This window comes from Sinohyriopsis cumingii, chromosome 18, assembly GCF_028554795.1.
Source record: "Sinohyriopsis cumingii isolate HCF-2022 chromosome 18, ASM2855479v2, whole genome shotgun sequence".
NCBI lineage: Eukaryota > Metazoa > Mollusca > Bivalvia > Unionida > Unionidae > Sinohyriopsis > Sinohyriopsis cumingii.
In genome coordinates this window covers 21,530,539-21,551,267 of record NC_142978.1, presented here as the reverse complement: position 1 = coordinate 21,551,267, position 20,729 = coordinate 21,530,539, and the positions used below count along the sequence as shown (strand labels likewise).

General features: G+C 37.2%; 1 protein-coding gene across 3 annotated transcripts in view; it reads right to left on the bottom strand.

The window, feature by feature from the left end:
• Nucleotides 1-20,729, bottom strand: part of LOC149776198 (integrin alpha-4-like) — a 67,530-nt gene that overhangs the window by 25,652 nt on the left and 21,149 nt on the right. For all 3 annotated transcript variants that reach the window (XM_089942525.1, XM_089942526.1, XM_089942524.1), the window contains 6 exons: nt 14,386-14,469; nt 13,694-13,852; nt 13,244-13,352; nt 12,103-12,288; nt 10,108-10,326; nt 8,994-9,151 (listed from right to left, as the gene is read on the bottom strand). In XM_089942525.1, coding sequence (XP_089798651.1) covers nt 8,994-9,151; nt 10,108-10,326; nt 12,103-12,288; nt 13,244-13,352; nt 13,694-13,852; nt 14,386-14,469 — 915 coding nt within the window. The remainder of the gene's footprint in view (nt 1-8,993; nt 9,152-10,107; nt 10,327-12,102; nt 12,289-13,243; nt 13,353-13,693; nt 13,853-14,385; nt 14,470-20,729) is intronic.

Here is a 20,729-nt window from a genome sequence, read left to right as displayed (position 1 = left end):
GACGAGAGTTTATATACTTTTTTTCAGAACACGTTTATTGAATGTTTTAAACATGAATACGAAAGACAAAAATACATAAAAGCCAAAGGCTTAAGTACAACGATAAAAGGCACATGAAAATCATTAACGTGGAATAAAAACAAGTGTCTTTACAACATGTTTTGGGTAATGTTCTGACCAGTTCTATATGGGGTAAGGTCACACAAGTGTCCTCCCGAAAGGGTCTTTCAGGCCTGTCCACGACAGTCCTGTCCTGGGTGACGGGTTCTTCTGGCACCGTCACTAACACAGGTTGAAAAGTAACTTTTTTCTTTGGACGTTGAAAGGAAGGATCACAACTCTCAAGCATACTGGGCCACTTCTTGGGTCCAAGCCTCAAAATTCCATTTTTTCCAGGCACGGACATCTGTCCAATGGGCGTGTAAGTCACAAGCTACACACACATCGTCATACACGTCTTGGGTAGCTAAAAGTTGACGAATCTTTTTTTCCCGTAGAGGTCGAGAAGTATCCAGATGAAAACGTAAGGCTTTGAGCAAAAGGAGTCTCTCGTGAACATTTAAAGGCACCACTTTCATGTTGAATGGGGTGGTAAATACTGTTCGTAAAGAGTCCACAAGGAATCGGCTGGTAAACGAAATCCCAGAAAACAAGTCACTAAGACACACTCTATGCGTCGTCCCAAATTGAATGGATACAGTTCTTGTAATAATTGATGGTAATGCTCCACGGTTTGAATATGGTCATTGAGTTCCTTCCACGGAATCTGTTCAATCACTTGTGACATAAGCCGTGGCATGGATTCCTGTTTTTATAGTCTCTTTATTTCGGAAGCAATAAAGGTACTTTCTAACTAGAGATCTTCGTTCTCCAGTTGGGAATCTAAATCTTGCATACTGTAGCCTACACTTCAGAGTTCTTTTAGAAGTTCCCTCTTCCGCTAAGCAGATTCCACGTAAAATATGTTGGTAATCCTTTAACTCGTCTTCCTCAATGCGTTGCTCTATGTGAATCTCGAAGTAACCAAAATGATGAACATTTCGTTCATTCACTTACTCAAAGTGTTGAAGAAGGTCTGACCACTGAAACAATTTCTGACGGATCAGTCCTCTTATACCATTCAGGTACCAGTGGTTAAACATCTGGTGACGTAGCGGATGCAATTGTTCTTTACATTTGACTTGTATTTTGACCAGCTCTCGATAAATGCGTTCTCTCAACTCCACAGGCAAAGCACGAATGTTCTCTTGTAAAGTATCCATGAATAGGTCATACTAAATCCTCGTTCTGACACAAGAAATGTACCGTTTGCACAGACATGGTTTTAATTCATTGCCGAATCTAAATCGTTTAATCACTAATTTACACATTACAATTCGTTCAGAAGTTTCCTCTTTCACTAAGCTGACATTGTGTAAAAGATGTTGGTAATTCGTTAACTCTTCCTCTGGAATTCGATGCAGTAAGTTTACAGTCTAGTAGATAGAATCATCAATAGCAAATCATTCCTTTTTAAAATCAGGGGTCGTTGATCAATGTCTGTCCAATGGAACACTTTCAACTGAATCAGTCCTTGTATATCATTCAGGTACCAGTGGTTCAAACACCGGTGACGTAACGGATGCAACTGTTCTTTACGTTTACGCTAAGGTCACAGCGTACAGCATCGTTCCCATCGCAAGGCTCACAATCGCATTCCACTTCCGCTGGCTTCTTGCTTCAGTTTCAAAAAGGCATCCACCTAGTCTGCGAAAATGCCTTTCTGCGTGGGGTCACCCTTGTGGTATTGTTCTGTCTTGGGAAAGTGACAAATTTCGTACACTTCTAACAGTTGGTATCCCATGTCCAGAGCTTTGAACAATTCTACGCTGACCCACGTCCCCGTCAAGGCCCGTTCTTCCTCAGTGTGCTCACAAGGTTGGTCTTGGTTGCACGTTTCGGCACAAGTACGGCACAAAGGAAACATCAGTTTGCCTTGGTAATGGTGAGGTAAGACGGGATGGTATAGGTTCGTGGGAGGCAAAACTTTGCACTTGATCAAGCCTTCGTATTGTCGAATGTTTTTCAGGTCGATGTGTTCCGTTAGCAATTGCGGATGCCCTGCAGGAAAGTACCAATATTTGCACACGTAGGGATACAGAGAACACACGTCCAAGTATTTGATTTCTTCTCCTTTCTCTTCGTCGGCTTGGTACAGCAAACAGGTGGCATTGGTTCTTCCTCCGTACAAACTGTCCCTCGGGTTCAGGGGGTCCATGAACTGGTAACTTTCCACGAGGCGTTTAAGCTCGGGATCGGTTTTCAAACGGTGATCGTACTCGTGTTCCCACATTTTCACCACTTGGTATCCTTCCTGTTCTAACTGTAGGCGTTGCTGACAAGTGGCCTGATACAAGTCTTCCATGGTTCGTTGTAAAAACTGATTTTTAGTGCCGCGGTCAGGGTAACAGACCATGAAATAAGCAACCGTTAAACTCGTACACGATCTTGGGGTTTTCTAAGTCCCAGCCATCGACCGAATGCGTTCCGATGGTCTTTTCGCCCCCTCCGTTGCGGGCATGCTGAATCCATTTGTCTTCCTTGTCGCACAAGTAATGTAACCAGCGTAGGGCTTTGACCGAGTATTGACGTTTGACATAGTTGGTCGTTTGAGGACTGCTGACAGCCACGGTGTTTTCAGGCATAAATCGTTGCCGGTACACTAAGGAACACGCTTTGGCAATGGTGCAAGCTTCTTTCAAAGGATCGACCCCTCCGTGTTCCATGAACAGTTCTCGAAATTTTCCACAGCAACGCCGTAAAATGTCCACGTCGGAACGACAATACTTTAGCATTTCTTCCTGAAAGTCGAAAGGGTCCTAGGCGTGAGCCTGGTACCAAGCGTAGAAAGCTTCTCGTTGTTCGGTACGCTTGTTGTCGGGGTCGTTATAGTGAGCCTCAGGCAAATGGGGTAGAACGGCGTGTTGATTGGCTTCCGTATCGAAAAAGTGTGGAAAGTACCCTTTAGCCATTTCTGGCATTTCAAACGTTTTAGGCATTCGACTCAAAGGCATGGCCAAATAGCTCATCGAATCTTTAAACTGTACTTGTCCCACTTGCATGAAAATGATTTTGGCTCCGTTCAAAGTCACTTTAGGACGCTCGGTACCATGTTCCGTATAGTATCTGAGAAGAAACTGTCCATCGTATCCGGAGAAATTGTGAGCCATCACCGTGGCATTACGATGACAATCTCAGTAACGCTCGATGTCCTCTTGGCTCCATGTCTCGTCGATGGGGTCTAAGACACATCGGGCAAAATCGTCTAGCGTCTTTGGTCCTCGAAATATTTTTTCACGTCCTCCAGGAATCTTGCTTCAGTGAGGGCAATGACTGAAAATAGGTTTTTGAATGCACTTCTCGCACGCTTGATGAGCCACGCAGAAATTAGGAATGTGAATGCCGGTCTCTTGCATGCATTCGAAATCGAAAAAGATGAAATTGCCTTTCTTCTTGTGTCCATCCTCTTTCTCTGGTTGGGGTTGGTATTTTTGCACGTAGCATTCGTGTTCCAAGTCCACGATGTGGTGACAAATGTGACATTTTTCTTTCCTGATCATACGTGTGCCTTGATACTATTGGTACGTAGACCTTGTCCACACGTAGGGCACAATCTCAGCAGTTGACAAGCACATTTCTTCTGTGAACCTTGCATCTTCAAATGTTGTTGGCAACAGGCAGGGCTGACAAACGTGCGCAGACAAGCTAGACAATGCACTGGTTCTTGCCCTTCGTTCAGACAGGGTGGAGAGGCCAAACATCCTGAGCATTTCGATCCACAATGCTTGTGTTGTTCTCGATTGTTATAGCCATAGTCACATTTCTCACAATAATAAACGTATCCCAGGAATCCGGTGATACTGGTAATGGTATCGAAATGTTCATCGTGATGACAGACATGAATGTATTTTCCGTCCTTAAAGTCTTTCCCTCGAAACAACAGAGGCCCACGCATTTCTTGAGGGTGCACTTTCAAGGTGTAGCGTGGAGCTAGGATATCTTGCAATGTTTGCATTTCAGGAATGCCACAGGGTGTGTCTTTGGGCAGGCCGGCTTCTTTTAACAGGAGTTCTGCTTCGTTTCGTTGTTTGGCTCGGTCCGATTGTTGAATAGTTTTCCAGGCTCTTTTCCATTCTGCCGTGTCGTTCTTGTTGGCATAGGTTCGTCCCACCACGATAGCCCTGGCTAAACACATCTGGTCTTGAGGGTTGTGAATTCGGACGAGACTCTTTTTGGTGCTGCGAAGGTCGTTCACCAATAAGACTTTTTTGCGGCCAATCCCTTGAGGAGGAGAGACGTCGGTCATGTCCAGTGTGGCTTTTCCATCGGTGATGTCAAACTGGTCATTTGATTGTTGCACGTGTTGAATCTTGTCCATGACTTTGGAAGCGGTCAATTCTGCAGGGCTGCTAAACTCGATCCAAACAGGGGATTTCAAGCCGTCGTGTTGTATGGAAAGTCTCAAGCGATCGTCTTCTTTGGGTTGACATTGTCGCTTAAGTGTGGTGAGCAAAGAATCCCACATCTCGGTGATGAACCCTTCTGCTTTCTCTAACGGTACTTCGGACTTGAGATCTTTAAACTTCGCCGTGTATTTGTAAGCCGTGGTTCTAAATTTTCTAGAGGGACGCTTTTCCGTCTCTTGAATGGAATAGTACTTTTCAGGGTTGACTAAGGGTGGTGAACTTTGCTTAGAGGGTTCGGATTCTGGTTCGCTCAGGTCCTCTTCAAAATCACTGGCATGAATTTGTGCCAAGACTTCAGCCCTGGTACGAGGCGATACATCACGTTTCTGCCTCTTACTTTCTTCTTCTTTCTTCTCAAATGAATTGGATCGTTTCATCTTGATAGCAAAACGTCAAATGACTAAAGTTTAAACACCATGGACTAATTTATAGTCATGGCAGACCAGCGTATATAAAAGGGTGTGTGTCTTGTCCTTTCACTATTCATTTCACTCTCAAACCGAGCACAACGATGGAAGCGACTACACAAATCGAACGTTTCATCAGAGCTTTGCGAGGGGTCATTAGAAAATTCTCTTCAGACCAGCCGACGGACTACTCTCCTTCCTTGCGAGATAAAAGTCAAGATACTTGCTATATCTGTCAAAAGAAAGGGCATTGGTCTTCAGAGTGTCCAGGCCGTCAACAAAGAAAAAAAGGGGTTAGAAAAGACAAAAGTCAAGATACCTGTTATTATTGTCAAGAAAAAGGACATTGGTCTCCAGATTGCCAAAAAAAGAAACAAGAGGAGTCAGAACTAGAGAGGGATTCTTCAGAGGAAGAAGAAGAGGAGGAAGATAGGAGACAGGTGAAGAAAAAGAAACAGGAGAAGAAAAGAAGGGAAGAAAGTGAGGAGGAAGAGGAGGAAAAGACTGTGACGGTGAAGAAATTCAAAAAACAGAGAGACTAAACAATGAGACAGAAGAAGTCTATGAACTTTTTAAAGTGCTCTGTTGTGAATTGTGAATTGGATTGTAAATATTTATAAAAGAATAAATTAAGTATAAAAAGGTAAGTATCTTTGGGTTTTGACTTTAAAATAAGAACGTACACTCACACATTCATACACACGTACTATAGGGGTAAAATGGGTTGGTTTTTTTTTGAGTTATTGGCAACTGATGTATGTCCGATCCGAGTGGACAGTTGTCCATAGGACCCCCCACAAGCCTATGGATACGTAGGATTTACGTGGAGAGGCAAGGATGCCTCAAAAGAGTTTTAGTCTATGGACCTACCATTAGACGAAGTCTAAGACGAAGAAGATGTTGCAGATGCCCTTTATATTAAGGGCATATTAACATACACCCAAAGGCCCTTTTCAGGGCCACTCCAATCTCTCGAAAAGAGATAGACTTTCAATTGCCTACCCCTTTTTTATTTTTTTATTTTTTTTAAACAAATAGAGACCCCTCCCAGTTTCAATTTTTTCCCCTGTTCCATTTCCATAGACCCATCAGGTCGGGACCTTATTAAAATAGGGTCCCGACCCTGCTCCATTTCCCCTTGACGTTCAACAGACCCACAATTTATTCCCATGTTAATTTCCCATTGACACCAAAGTGACCCAGGGGTTTTCGTAATGTTAAATTTCCCTTGACGCTAAAGTGACCCAGGGGTTTTCGTAATGTTAAATTTCCCATTGACGCCAAAGTGACCCAGGGTGTTTTTTAATGCTAATTCCCCTTGACGCTAAAGTGACCCCATTCACTACTAACAGATTTTATGACATCTAAATATAAGCCATCTAAATATACGTTTTGTTAAAAAAAAATTGTTATCATTCCAGAAAGTCGAGGTGGAATGCCATGAAAAGTTCATCTGCAAAAAAACAAAACAACAACAACCTTAGCCTGGGGCCTTGGGGCGATTATCCCATCCCCCTAATCTCTTGCGCCATCACCGTATTTAGACCCACGGTTATGGAGATAAGGGGTGTATAAAACTGCAAATAAAAAGTTATCATTAGTAGTAGACAAAAGGTCGAAGGAAGGATATAAAGTTAGATATAAGGAAACATTTAAAGTTAGACACAAGTAAGCATAAAATGTTATTCACAAAAAAGCATATATAGTTAGACATAAGAAAACATAAAGTTAGACATAAGGAAGCGTATAAAGTTACACATAAGGAAACATATAGCCACTAGGAACCATTTAACGTTAGAAACAATGATGCATTTTACATTAGACATAAGGAAGCATTTTAAGTTGGACATAAGGAAACATATACAATTAGACATAAGAAAGCATATAGAGTTAGACACAAGGAAGCAAATATAGTTAGACACAAGGAAGCATACAGAGTTAGACACAAGGAAGCAAATATAGTTAGACACAAGGAAGTATATAGAGTTAGAAACAAGGAAGCATACATATTTAGACACAAGGAATCATAAAGATTTAGACACAGGAAGAAAATATAGTTAGACACAAGGAAGCATATAAAGTTAGACAAAAGGAAGCATTTAAAGTTAAACATAATGAAGCAAATATAGTTAGACACAAGGAATCATTTAAATTTAGACATAAGGAAACATTTAAAGTTACACATAATGAAGCAAATAGAGTTAAACACAAGGAAGCATTTAAAGTTAGACACAAGGAAGAATAAAATGTTATTCACAAAGAAGCATATATAGTTAGACATAAGAAAACATAAAGTTCGACATAAGGAAGCTTATAAAGTTAGACTTAAGGAAGCATATAAACGCTAGGAACCATTTAACGTTAGAAACAATGACGCATTTCAAGTTAGACATAAATAAGCGATTAAAGTTAGACACAAGAAAGCATATAGAGTTAGACACAAGGAAGCAAATATACTTAGACACAAGGAAGCATATAGAGTTAGACACAAGGAAGCAAATATAGTTAGACACAAGGAAGCATACAGAGTTAGACACAAGGAAGCAAATATAGTTTGACACACGGAAGCAGATATATTTAGACACAGGGAAGCAAATATAGTTAGACACAAGGAAGCATATAGAGTTAGACACAAGGAAGCAAATATAGTTAGACACAAGGAAGCATATAGTTAGACACAAGGAAGCAAATATAGTTAGACACAAGGAAGCTTATAGAGTTAGACACAATGAAGCAAATATAGTTAGACACGAGGAAGCATATATACTTAGATACAAGGAAGCGTATAGAGTTAGACACAAGGAATCAAATATAGTTAGACAGAGGGAAGCATTTAAAGTTAGACATAAGAAAGAATATAGAGTTAGACACAAGGAAGCAAATATAGTTAGATACATGGAAGGATATAGAGTTAGACACAAGGAGGCACATAGAGTTAGACACAAGGAATCAAATATAGTTAGACACAAGGAAGCATTTAAAATTAGACATAAGAAAGCATATATAGTTAGACACAAGAAAGCATATAGTTAGACACAAGGAAGCATATAGAGTTAGACACAAGGAAGCATATAGATTTAGACACAAGGAATCAAATATAGTTAGACACAAGGAAACATTTAAAGTTAGACATAAGAAAGTATTTAAAGTTGGGCATAAGGAAGTATTTAATGTTAAACATAAAACTCAGCAAAGCTGTACAGCTCTAATGAATTACATTCAGCATCATATACGAAACTTTACAAAGTATATCTTGTGTATCAGTACCATCACGTCATTGAATACTTTGATACAAAACAAACAACACTATCATGTTCTTAATTTTTGAATATCGTTGAATAAAATTGTTTTAGAAACGAATATTATACCCTGACGCTTTCATAACATTTTTCGACTGATAATTGTAAACCAACCCCGTAGACTGGGAACTAGTTCAATTTCTATCTCCAGAATGGTTAGCCAATGACGCATTCGAAACTGTGCCCGAAATGCCCCGGTTAGTTTTTAACTTTAGATGTGCGGCATGCATGATGATGAAGAGCTTTTGGATTTTTTTATATATACTTTGCTTAAAGACCGCGGTTGACGATTATCTTCAGTCTCAAGACCTCCTGAAGGGTGACGTCATAGTCATCGGAAACAAAACGGATACTTGGAAAATATTATTAAAAAATCTCAAGACATTATAACTTGATGCCAATATGAGGATGATTTTACACTGTTCTCCTGTAACTATGTATAAGTGTTTAAGGTCCATTTAGGGCAGTTAAAGCATACCAAAGTTTACTATGCGTCTGACTAGTAATTAGATATCACCGGAAATACTAAAAGTAATTACATGTTATGAGGAAATACTGAAAGTAATTACATGTTTAAGAACAGTATATGGACTATGATATTAACATTGGATATTATAAGTGTTTGCAAACATATGAATACTGAAAGTTACAAAACGTGTGATTGACAGGCAACCTTGCTGATAAAGATGAATATTGGCATTCGCGTCAATATTTAGAATAATGTACTTACGTTAGCTTTCTTAATTAAGCATATCATAGAAAGAAGAAGAAAAGAACCTTACCTTTACCAGCACTTTTATTTCAGGTGTACGCGTTTTGATTCCATTCTCGACAGAGAGTCTGAAGGTAGCCTTCGGAGACTCGTCATTATTTTGGAAGAATGATAATCGATTAAGCTGCGGCTCCTTCAAAGTGTCCACCGAAGCTGTTACATCCAGTACTAAACAAGGAACACATTAAATCATGGATATTATTCATGATGTGAGCACAATATTAACCGTATGTATCTACATTGATTCATAAAGTTTACAGTTTCGAAACTTTTGAAATAAAGTTTCTGACTTTTACATGAAATCCAATTGTTATAAATCGTAGTTCCTTCGAAAAATAAGGTTTAACATTTGCAGGAATAGATTCTAGGAGGGAAATAGTTATGCGAAACATTTCATTGAATAATTTCAGAGATATTTTATATTAGAGCTTTAAGATCATTCTTAATCTTAGTTTTAAAAGTTTTATAAATCCAAGGGCTAAACTGCATTCAGTGACATTAACATAATGCATTGTTAGGTCAAAAGACGGTTAGGTTCTACTCAACAGCCTGATCTGTTTAGGAATATGGTGAACAAAATAGCAGATTAAATCAACTAAAGTATTTATATTTCTAAAGCTTTGCTCGTACATTTAATTCAGCTGTGTGTTTTAGGAAGAAAAGATAAGATAAGGCGGATATTTAGCCTATATCGTCAAAAAAGTTCAATGCCTACTAAGCATCACACATAGAGGAATTGTAAGCAAGGAAAGGGTTCATCTAATCCATCCATACGGCATATACATCTTTTCCGAGCCTAATTCTTAAGTGAGTGCCGTTTGTCATGAATGTTGAATTAGCTCGTGAGGAGACACCATTAGTTTTTGACCAGAACTGCAGGAACGAACAGGTCCTCGTGTACAGATAGTCAATTCACACAATCCAGACTGAACGCAGCCATGTTCAAATCAATGATAGGTTACATAAGCCTAATAATTCTGTAAATAGATCACGTGTATACACAGAATACCCGTTCATTGATATAAATATTACAAAAACAGCTGAATAAACGTCAATTCAATAAAAAAATATATATTACTGCGACTACAATATCATTACTGTTCATAGATTCACACGAAACATACCTATTGCCCTAGTCACTACTGAACTAGGAAATTTAAAACTGACTTCAAATTCAAAACACGGATATGTCCTATTCCTGTCCATGGTACAGTTCTGTAAATTTTGAACCTGAAGAACGCTGATTTTGCCGAAGCCAAGCTCAATTTCTCCTTCCAGTTGGATCACAGGTCGACTCTGTAGTAGAACAACGTTACTGGAGAGAAAAGCCCCAACTGCAAAATCTGAAAATGGAACACAGAGAAATTATTTGGAGGATTTTATTGTCGACTCGTTGCTTGTAAAGCATCTAAACATGGTAAGCACAACCATATCATCTACGAGAATGCCTCTTTCGATCATACCATTTTAAAACTACATTTTCCCCATACAAAAACATTTCGATAAAATTATAATAAATCAATAATTCATGCACGTATGGATTGGTTGCGCTTTAGTCCAAATATGCTAAAAAAGAAAAGAGAGAATAAATAAATAAGAACGCATGCCTTTAACAGTTGAAGATCAGACGGACATCGGACACCGGCTAAATTTTATAACGATGATGATTTCGTCACATTTTGGGCAAAGCTGATTATGAAGGTGTTATTCAAACTTCATTAACCCTCTTGCAATAATGCACTTTGCTGCACACACATTTTCTTTTGCAGCATAACAAAGTAAATGCTACAATCTTGTCTGATGAAAGGTGGCTTAGCCTTTCTGAAGGAAATAGTCCATATTAAGTTTTACGCTTGGTTACCTATAAAGTCAGGCTGTTCTTTGGGTGACCATCGCCGATACGTCTGGGCAAGTGCCTGCCCATAGGACCTGTCTATTAAAGCTTGAAAATACTTGGCTCGGTTCTTATGACAAGTTAGCACTGTTTATACTCAGGACCCTTCGTTGCTTAGGAATCCACTCTATGCATTAATTTGATTGGTCATACACTAAAGAACTGGACATTAGTTTCAAAAAAGCAACGTACTAAAGAACAATAATGTAAAATATGAGAAGAAGTTGTAAAGACAATAAAAAAAACATGTTGACAGATACATGAGAACTCACGTATTACTGTAAAAAGACTATAATAAGATCAAATGCCCTTACTGTCGAGTGTGTTACAGTGAAACGAAATACAAACATATCATATTATTAAGACATAAAAAAAACATATATTAACTTCAGCTCAGAGGATTTTTTCAAAGTATGTCCTTCGTTTATGAAACAGAAAACACATGTATATTGAAGCCTTTAAATACCATATTGTCTCTCGTCAACAGAAGTAAATCTAGCCTCTTGTCCACCCACCACTTAGCTGTTGGTACTTGACTAAACGGGTCCCATGTTAATGAACTGTTTGTTCGCAAAAGTCTAATTTCATTCAGAGATTAGAAAACTTATATAACACTTGAGGTACAGAAATATCATAGAAATTAGATATTAAAGAATAAAAACCAAAGTAAATAATGCCCTGAAAGTTATATAATTTAACCTTCCTTTTAATAGGTTTTCAGAAAGTCAGAACTTTTGGGGTGTGCGCTCATGATTAAAGTACTTCCCCCGAGAAAGCTCTAAGGGTAAGGGACGATTTTAATATATGAATGTCGTCAGCCAAATATTACATCATTCAACACTATTTCCTGAGGATTCATTTATTTTGAGGGAGATTATAGCTTCTCGTTCTTTAGTCCAAAACCACAGACTTGCCTGAACTTAAATTTATTGCACTGCCTTCTACGATGAAGGATAGATGGTCTTTTCCGTTTGAAGATGGAATCGCTTTTAAAATGAGGGAATCGATTTGTGAATTGTATAAAGAAGAAAAAAACCACGTCGATCTGTACTTAAGAGTTAAAGTGAATCCGCAATGTCTTTAACCTAGGACAAATGTGCAAGATCAATCAGTTATGAGCTAAACATACCCATTTTTCTGTATTAATACTGTCTTCATAATAAAATGAAGGACATAGTTAATAATTGATATTATACCATACGATGAAGTCATGTTCAAAACTTACCATTCACTTGGTCACCGTTGGTGTCAATTGCCCTTGAAAAGGAGATTCCGAACCCCCTAATCCCAGATTGTATAGACTTCCCGCTAATCCTCTGTGTGAATTTACTCCATAATCCACCTCTGTATCCGTTGTAGATGTACACAGAACCCACATCGTCGTCTTCGTATGGAGCGCCAACAGCGATATCTACCAAAATAAATAAATAAGGAAACCCTAAATAGCGTTGCTGAATGTCACTCTCTATTTTCATGCAGGATCAGGAATCCATTAGAGCTATCAATTCGACAGTGAATCAGTATCGTAATTAAAGAAATTAATGCAGAATACCAAACAAGACTGGAAATGTAAGTCATGACGACGAAATAATTATAAAAGTGTTCATATTTCATATGTTATTAACTGAATATTGGAGGTCTCTATTTACAGCGTCATATTAATTTGCACATTTATGATAAATTGGACATGAAGCCATGATTTGCAAAGACCCGCAAAATGCAATAAAGAAAGAACTGCACATACAGCTCGCAATGGCTCCAAGTTTAACAACTTAACAACTCTCTTGCTATTCTCTAAAACTATGCTATGTATCTTAGTACGTTAGCTTCGAACCCGTAAAATCCAAGACTGATTCTTACTTAAAGGGCATGGAGTTTCTCGTTAATCTTATTCGGTCTGTGTTGTACAGCGGCGGTTTTAGGGCTCTGCGTGCCCCGTGTGAAATAATGACAATAGAAAAATACTGGTTTGTTTATCAAAATCAATTTTAAAAATTAATCCGCTTTAATAACAATCCATTTTAAAGAAACTCCAAAATTTTCGGGCCTCTAGCTTGCGAACCCAGCGGGATCGCTCCTTGCACACATCGTAAAGGACGCTACACTCTGTACTTTATGGCAATTCTGATCTTAAACACGGATTGTCCAATCCGTTTTAATTCACTGAAGTGAATCTTACAAGCAGGCTCAGATTTCTTGGATTTTTCGGACTGGCTATTAAGAGAAGGGTAAATGTCACTGGTTTACGACATGAACCATGTCTATCTTGGTCTGCCAAATGCAGCAGTTCCTCATTTCGCCACTAGATAAGAAGTTCAAAGACTAAAATGGATGAAGAACATTAACACATCATTGAAATGTCGTACCCGTAAAGCCGTCCATGTTAATGTCTCCAAGACTGGTAATAGTTGTTCCAAATCTGGCACGTGGCGAGTCTGATCCTTTAAGAAGCGACTCTTGCAGCTGAAACTGCCCCTGTGAAATTCAGATAGAATAATTCCATAGCTTTATGTTAGTAAGAAGAATTAAACTGGGCCTTTTCAATTCAAACGATTGCTGTAAGACAGAACAAAATTTGAAACCGAGTGCAAAGTCAATTTTTTTAAAAATTTGAACATAGTAATCCGTTAGCGGTTCTTATTCGTACGTGATAATTCAGCTGAGAATCAATATACTAGAACATACCTACACAAAAGGTCTTATCTCTGTAATGACTGCCATATATATATGTGTGTACTATGGAAAAAAGGCTAATCAATGAAAACGCGTTATTTTAAGCTAAGACATCAAATAACTGAAATCAGAGCAATACATACCAAAACATTTGAGCCAAGATACACAAACACTCTTCCCTCGTCCAAACCGGACGCTTCCTTGGACGCAAACATCGGTGCGCCTACCAATAGATCATCGAAGGTGTCTTTGTTTACATCGGCCGATGCAAGAGCCGAGCCAAAGTAGCCTCCAAGTTGAGACTTTGGAAAGAAATAGACATGTAATCTCGTTCATCGAATCTTCACATGAAACGTGATTTTACGTGATTTGACTGCTTGAGAATTTTGATAAGGAAAATTATAGTTAAGATATTTCTAGAAAAACTGCAGCTATTTAAAAACGTTTTCTTGGATCAACGTGATTTTTTTTCTTCAGTTAATGCGTGTAATATTCGAAGAATAGAGTATTTAAGTGGATAAATGGAACTTGAATTCCCGTTTCGTCCCCACTCCCCTCACAAAGTAAGATGCTTCATTTTTTTAAAACTGCTTATCTGCACCAAATGTATTTGCTTAACATGGCTGTAAGACTAACATCATTTAGATATCTAGCATTCCCCTTGACCCATGTGACAATGCGTAAAACAGTCCTATGATTTAAAGAGTTTTCTACCTTGATCTGACGCTATTGAGTTTCAAGAGTTTTTTCTCAAGAGGAACATTTTAAAATACTAATATTTATATTGGCAATGATTAATAAAGCTCCATATAAACTATAACCAGATACAGGTTACCATTTGGCCATTTTCGTCTCCATTCAATGTCAGAAACGGCTGATTCACGTCATAAGATGTACCATCAAATTTGAAGATTAGGACCTACAATCAAGACAAAATCTTATGTTACGTGTTTAGGCTGTAATAAAGAGTAACAAAAGAAAAAGTGGAAAGAACAAGCTTTATAAAATTTAACGAATAATTTTTTCCCCTGGAAAAACACTGTAAACATGAATAAATACGAACTTATGGTTTTAAGAATCAATTCCAAAAATAATCCAAAAATAATTCACAAATTAAATTTTAAAAGTCCTAGTAATGAAATGTTCTAATGAATTCAAGTTTGAGTCCTGTCGAACAATCAAAGATGGAAGGCGATGATGTATACTGTAGTCTTTATTGTACATATGTGTCTACAGTTCTTTTTTGATCTGCAAACAATATTCCGGATTTTGAAATTCCGAATACAATTTAAATAAATGTCTTTGTCCAAGAATTTTGTATTAGCACTCAAATATTTCCAGGAAAAAGAAGTAATCTTTTTAGAAGTCCAAATAATTTAAATAAAAATTAAAATATAACTCCAAACTGGTCACAAACACACACTTTCCAGCGATAAAGCCCAAACTAATTAATTTCTCTATAGACATCGGTAGAAAACCTAGAATACTGCGCAGTTTCGGAAAACCCAAAACTGCGAAATACCTACTCACAGTATGACTTTGATAAAAAAAACAATCATTTTACTCCTATAATAAAATAAAAATAAAACGTTGGTTACTTGTTTCAGTGATTCCTGAATCAAGGATGGGAACTAAGTCAAAAATAGAAACAGCGTTTCTATTATTATGTATTTATGAAAAGATTCAGGTTAAACTGAATTTTCTTGTAAATATCAATTCTTAGTAAACAAAATTACATTATATTGACATGTAATGAAATTAAAAATAAAAATATTAAACTTTACAAAGAGATAATTAAATTAAATCGAATATAAATTGAATCAAATATTCATGAAAAAGAACGGATTTTTCTTGAATATAGAAATGTTTAGTATCGATCGCGTGACGGAGATGGGGCGCTGGACAAAACGTCAACATTACATTGTCTAAATTGATAAAGATTTTTTTCCAATGTGAAGAAAATATTACAAATTCGATCATAAACAATGATCTTAGGCTGCCAGAGATATAAGTTCCTGAAAAGATTCCAATTTTAAAAGTCACGTAATAGTTTGCCTCTTAAGATAATATCATGTTCGGCATACAGTAGATTGGAACAATGTTTATATGCGAAGGAAAGAAGTTATTTAATTATCGTAAAGCAAGGTTCAAGTGTACAAGCATGCTTAGTGACCCATGATTACACATTTTAACAAATAGTTATATCTTCTTAAATTATGAAATACAATGTATTGAGGTAAAGGTTTAAAGAAAAATTCTTTTTTTAAATTAAATATATGATACTGATGTGCCACTAATGTTTTTCCTGAAAACAACGTCATTACTATGTCAAACAACGTCATTACTATGTCAAACAAGGTAATTTCTATGTCAGACAACGTAATTACTATGTCAAACAACCTAATTAGCATTGCTTTTACAAAGGTTTGGATGTTTTATAAAATTGGCATCTCCTGGATAATTTATTGTCTCTTATGAATAACAATAATAATAATAATAATAATAATAATAATGATGATGATGATGATGATGATGATGTTGAAATGGGGCACTATAACCAAATGCGTATAGACCAAATTTATTGCAATATAATCAACAATAACTTCAAAAAGGTGTAATTATAGGTACGTAAATAAATAATGAACTGAAGGAACCAATATGTTTAATTGTGGACTTTAAGCAGATAATGATTCTATTTTTTTACAGTTTGGTTTTTCATGCCCTTTTGGATTCTTCTTGATATCTGCTGCTTGGTTTCAGTGTTCTAATGCGGCTTATCCAGTAAGATTCCTTTTTTCTTGCCCCTTGGTTTTGGAGTACTTGTTGTAGTTGTGGGCAATTGCAGTTAGTATGATGTCACTGAAATTATGGCTAGGGGAAGACAAGTGTTCTACTGGACGTCAATCCAGCTTTATTGAAATCTAAACAGATCTTTGAAGATCGATCCCTTTGTGCAGTGTTTCGGTTTGTCTGACGTAAGGAAGGCATTATATCTTGCATGTGATCAGATAAATACATTCTCTGTTTGCATGTTTTGTACGGACCATGTATGTAAGCATTTTGCCTCTGTTGTCAAGTCGTTGTTTTAGACGCGTTTCACAGATATGAAGTGGCGAAAGGAAGAGAACATCTGTATGACTTTATAAAAAAATCAAACAACTTCCATCCGTCAAAATAATTCACGACAGAGGTAACAGCTAAAAAAACGAAGTTTGTCTGGACAACAACGTGACTAGTAAAGAACATAATGAACACTGTCATCGTATCTTTTCTCATCCAACTGTAATCCCAAGCATTGCATTCGAAACATGTCGTATAGCAAGGTACTGACGATACGCAGAATTTGCTAAGATAATGCAATATTCCAGAAAAGGTCTGAAGAGTTGCCTTAGCTTTTTATGAACCGAGGCTATAAACAAGACCTGATAGCAGAGGCAACACAAAGTGGTAAACAAACAAACTGCAATAAGCTATTTAAATATAGAGAAAAGAAGAAAGAAGTTCACTGGAAACTATTTATCCTGACTTACCATATAGACAACTCCAAAGTAGGTTAAATCATCCCGAAACTCTGGTTCATCGTGACACGCAAAGTTACCCCTACGAAACGAACCAAAAATAACGTACCGCAGACAAAAAAAAACCTTCAAAAACACCCTAGTCAGAGCAAAGGCATAGCCAATCAGGAGCCAAGACTATACTGGCACACCTTGCCACCTGCTTATGTAAGTGTATTTTGACCATATATGGACGAAACAAAACACGAAACATATAGAGTTCAATGTATCCTATTACCAGTATGTGTTTACGTTGCGAGATTATCTCTTAGTTTAGAAAGACATCAACGTAATCAGGGCTAAAGGTAAAAGCAAAAGTGAAAATAATAAGTGTAATAGAAAAATAGGTTTTGGTTTTTGTTTCTTATTTGCAATAATAATAATAATAATCAGGACTAAGTGCTTTACAACAGTAGACAACACCTATAACATAAAAAACATATAATAATATTATTACAAAAGCAAACACCATGAAATTTGAAAAACATTAAAAAATAAAAAACATGCTGAGAATATTTCAGGTAGGAAACATTATTAAGTCTTTAAGTTTGTTCTTGCAGTCGAAATAAGTGGTTTTTTGAGAGCCCTCTTGAATGTGATCACTGTGTCTTTGTGTCTAAGTTCAGTGGGCAATTCATTCCACGTTGCTGGGCCTTGGTATGCAAAAGAACGCTGTCCATATGACTTTGTTTTCATAGTGGGAATAAAAAGTATATGATTGTCAGAAGAGGAGTGTAAGTATCTTGCTGGTGTTTACACATGGGTGAGATCGGATAGGTATGTTGGACTAGAGTCCGACAGTGAAACGTAGCACAGAGAACAAATTTTGTGTTTGATTCTGGATAGAATGCATAGCCAGTGTAGGGTACAGAGCATCGGGGAGGTGTGCTCTGATCGTGGTACTCTAAGCATGATCCGAGCAGCTGTGTTTTGAACTTTTTGAAGTTTCTGGAGTAGATATTGAGATGAACCAGACAGAATTGAGTTACAATAGTCCAGTCTTGAAAGTACTAATGAACACACAAGTGTTTTAGTGGCATCAACTGAAAGATATTTGCGAACTGAGCTGATGCGTCTCAGCTCAAGATATGCAGCCTTGCATATGTTCATGACATGTTGGTGCAATGTGAGAGTACTGTCCAGAGTAACACCTAGGTTTCGTACTGATTGTGTGAATTTAATGTTGGAGTTGCTGATATTTATTGTTTGAGGTAAAGGATGTGAATGAGAAAGTCTTTGTGTTGTGATCAGAATGGCCTCAGTTTTATCATCATTCATCTGCAGCTTGTTCCATGTCATCCATGCTTTCACATCAGAAATGCACCTCTCTACACCTTGGATGATAGTATCAACTTCAGTTGGGTGGCTAGATTTGTATATTTGGGTGTCATCAGCGTACAATTGGTGAGACACTGGATGATGATCTATGACACTTGAGAGCGGCTGAGTGTACAAAATGAAGAAAACAGGTCCAACAACAGAACCCTGTGGAACACCACAACATAAATCAACTGGGCTGGAGTGTATTCCATTTGCAGATATAATTTGTGTCCTGTTGACCAAGTAGGGCTTAAACCACAGAAAGGCTGTATCATGAATGTCAAATACATGCTGGAGACGGTGAAGTAATATGTCATGGTCTATTGTGTCAAATGCTGCAGACAAATCAAGGAGGGTGAGGACTGTAATCTTTCCGCTATCCAACGTTGAGAGAATGTCATTAACTACTTTTAGAAGAGTAGTTTCAGTACTATGGCAAGGGCGATATGCAGATTGTACATTGCTAAAAAGACTGTTTGAATTTAGATGAGATACAAGCTGGGATAGAACAACCTTTTCTAAGATTTTTGATATGAATAGGAGATTAGAAACTGGGCGGTTGTTCTTTAAATCGTTATGGTCTAGTGTTGGTTTCTTTAGCAGAGGCTTTACAATGGCAGTTTTGAAAAATGATGGGAATTCCCCGGATGAGAGAGAGGTATTAATAACATCAGTTAGTGAAGGCAATAGTGGATCTAAGCACTCAAGCAGCAGTTATGTTGGAATTGGATCAAGTACACATGACTTTGGTGCACTCTTCATCACGATTGTACGTACAAAATCCATAGAGACAGGTTCAAATGCTGCTAATGCATAAATTATTATTAACTAAATAATTTCGTGCGAAGTCGGATAAACACAATCGTTTTCTAAGGAAGCATCGGAACCAATAAAGCTGATTCGACGTGTATTTATTTACATGAAATACACGACAATGTGTTGCAACACTGAAATGTATAACGACACATCTGCCTTTGTTGACCCTAAACACAAGATCACGCATTTGTTATTCATAAGAAGTGGTATGTCTGACGTTACCTTATCTTTACAAATGACGTCATATATGAATGACATCAGATATGAAGGTTTAAAAGTGCATGAATGTTAAGAATTTGTAGCATGATTAGATTACAAGAGTGAAACGTAAATGTTAGTAACACAAACATTCTGTTCATAAGTGTACACTAGACATTTACTAGACATGTCGCAGATAGGTTCATAATGTATTTTGATGATGACAACGATGACCCAATATTTCGTTTATAAAACTGTAGAGAGGCTATAATCATTAACGTATGGTAATTTATCTGAGATTATATTTACTAAGACAGGGATGGCATAGGCGTTCAATTGACATGTACTGTTCTTGCAAACCTTGTAAGTAAGCTGTATTACATTTTAACGATTTGCTTGAGATTGGCAATTTGTTTTACAAACCTACACCCTTAAAAAAGAAAACTCTCGCGTAAATACTCCAGTAATGCATGCGTGCAATCAAATTAATAATAATTATAACTTTTAGCTTGATCTGTACGACTGTTTTGTGGTAGTAGATTCTAGTCCCAATCCAATGGCAGTAAAATATATTAATTTTTAAGTCTAGAATTAAAATATTTGAAAATTAAATCAGACCGATATTTACTTGCAATAAGAGTGCTGGAACATAAACGCAAGTTAAAGCCAGATTCAAAGAATGTTTGATAAATCCCAGATTCTCTTTGTATAAAACTTCTTGTTTCAGTTTCGTCCTCATGAAAAATGTCCTAAACCAAAACCAATGTAAATTCAAATGAACAGAGGGTATGTTAATGGATTTCATCAAAGGATGAATCGTTGTAACATAGTCTGAATACTTATTCAAAATTAAAACATTGTATAAAAGTGGTGACTGACCAGTGGTCATTACCATAAGCTACCTGCCTCTGCGGCTCTGTTTACAAGTAACGTTTCACTAAATACGGTGATAAAAATGAATTGTGTCGAGTTCTCATTCAAAAACAGAAATATTCGATACCTTAAAGAAACCACTAAATATTGTTATCTCCCTTTAATCGTTTATTTATCAACCTGAACGTTAAAGATTGACAAAACTAATGCATCTATACCGGCGATTCTTTCACAAGGAGCAAGTTTCCACATTTTTGCACATGGTATTGTGCAAAGTCAATAGACAGCTTAATAACAGTTTTATCGGTACATGAGGGGACTCTGAACTTAAGGTCTGGATAGCTCTGAAAAGGTGAGGCTAAGCTTCTATTTCCACTATACTGAATTAATTTGACAATGTGGCAATCTATTTCCA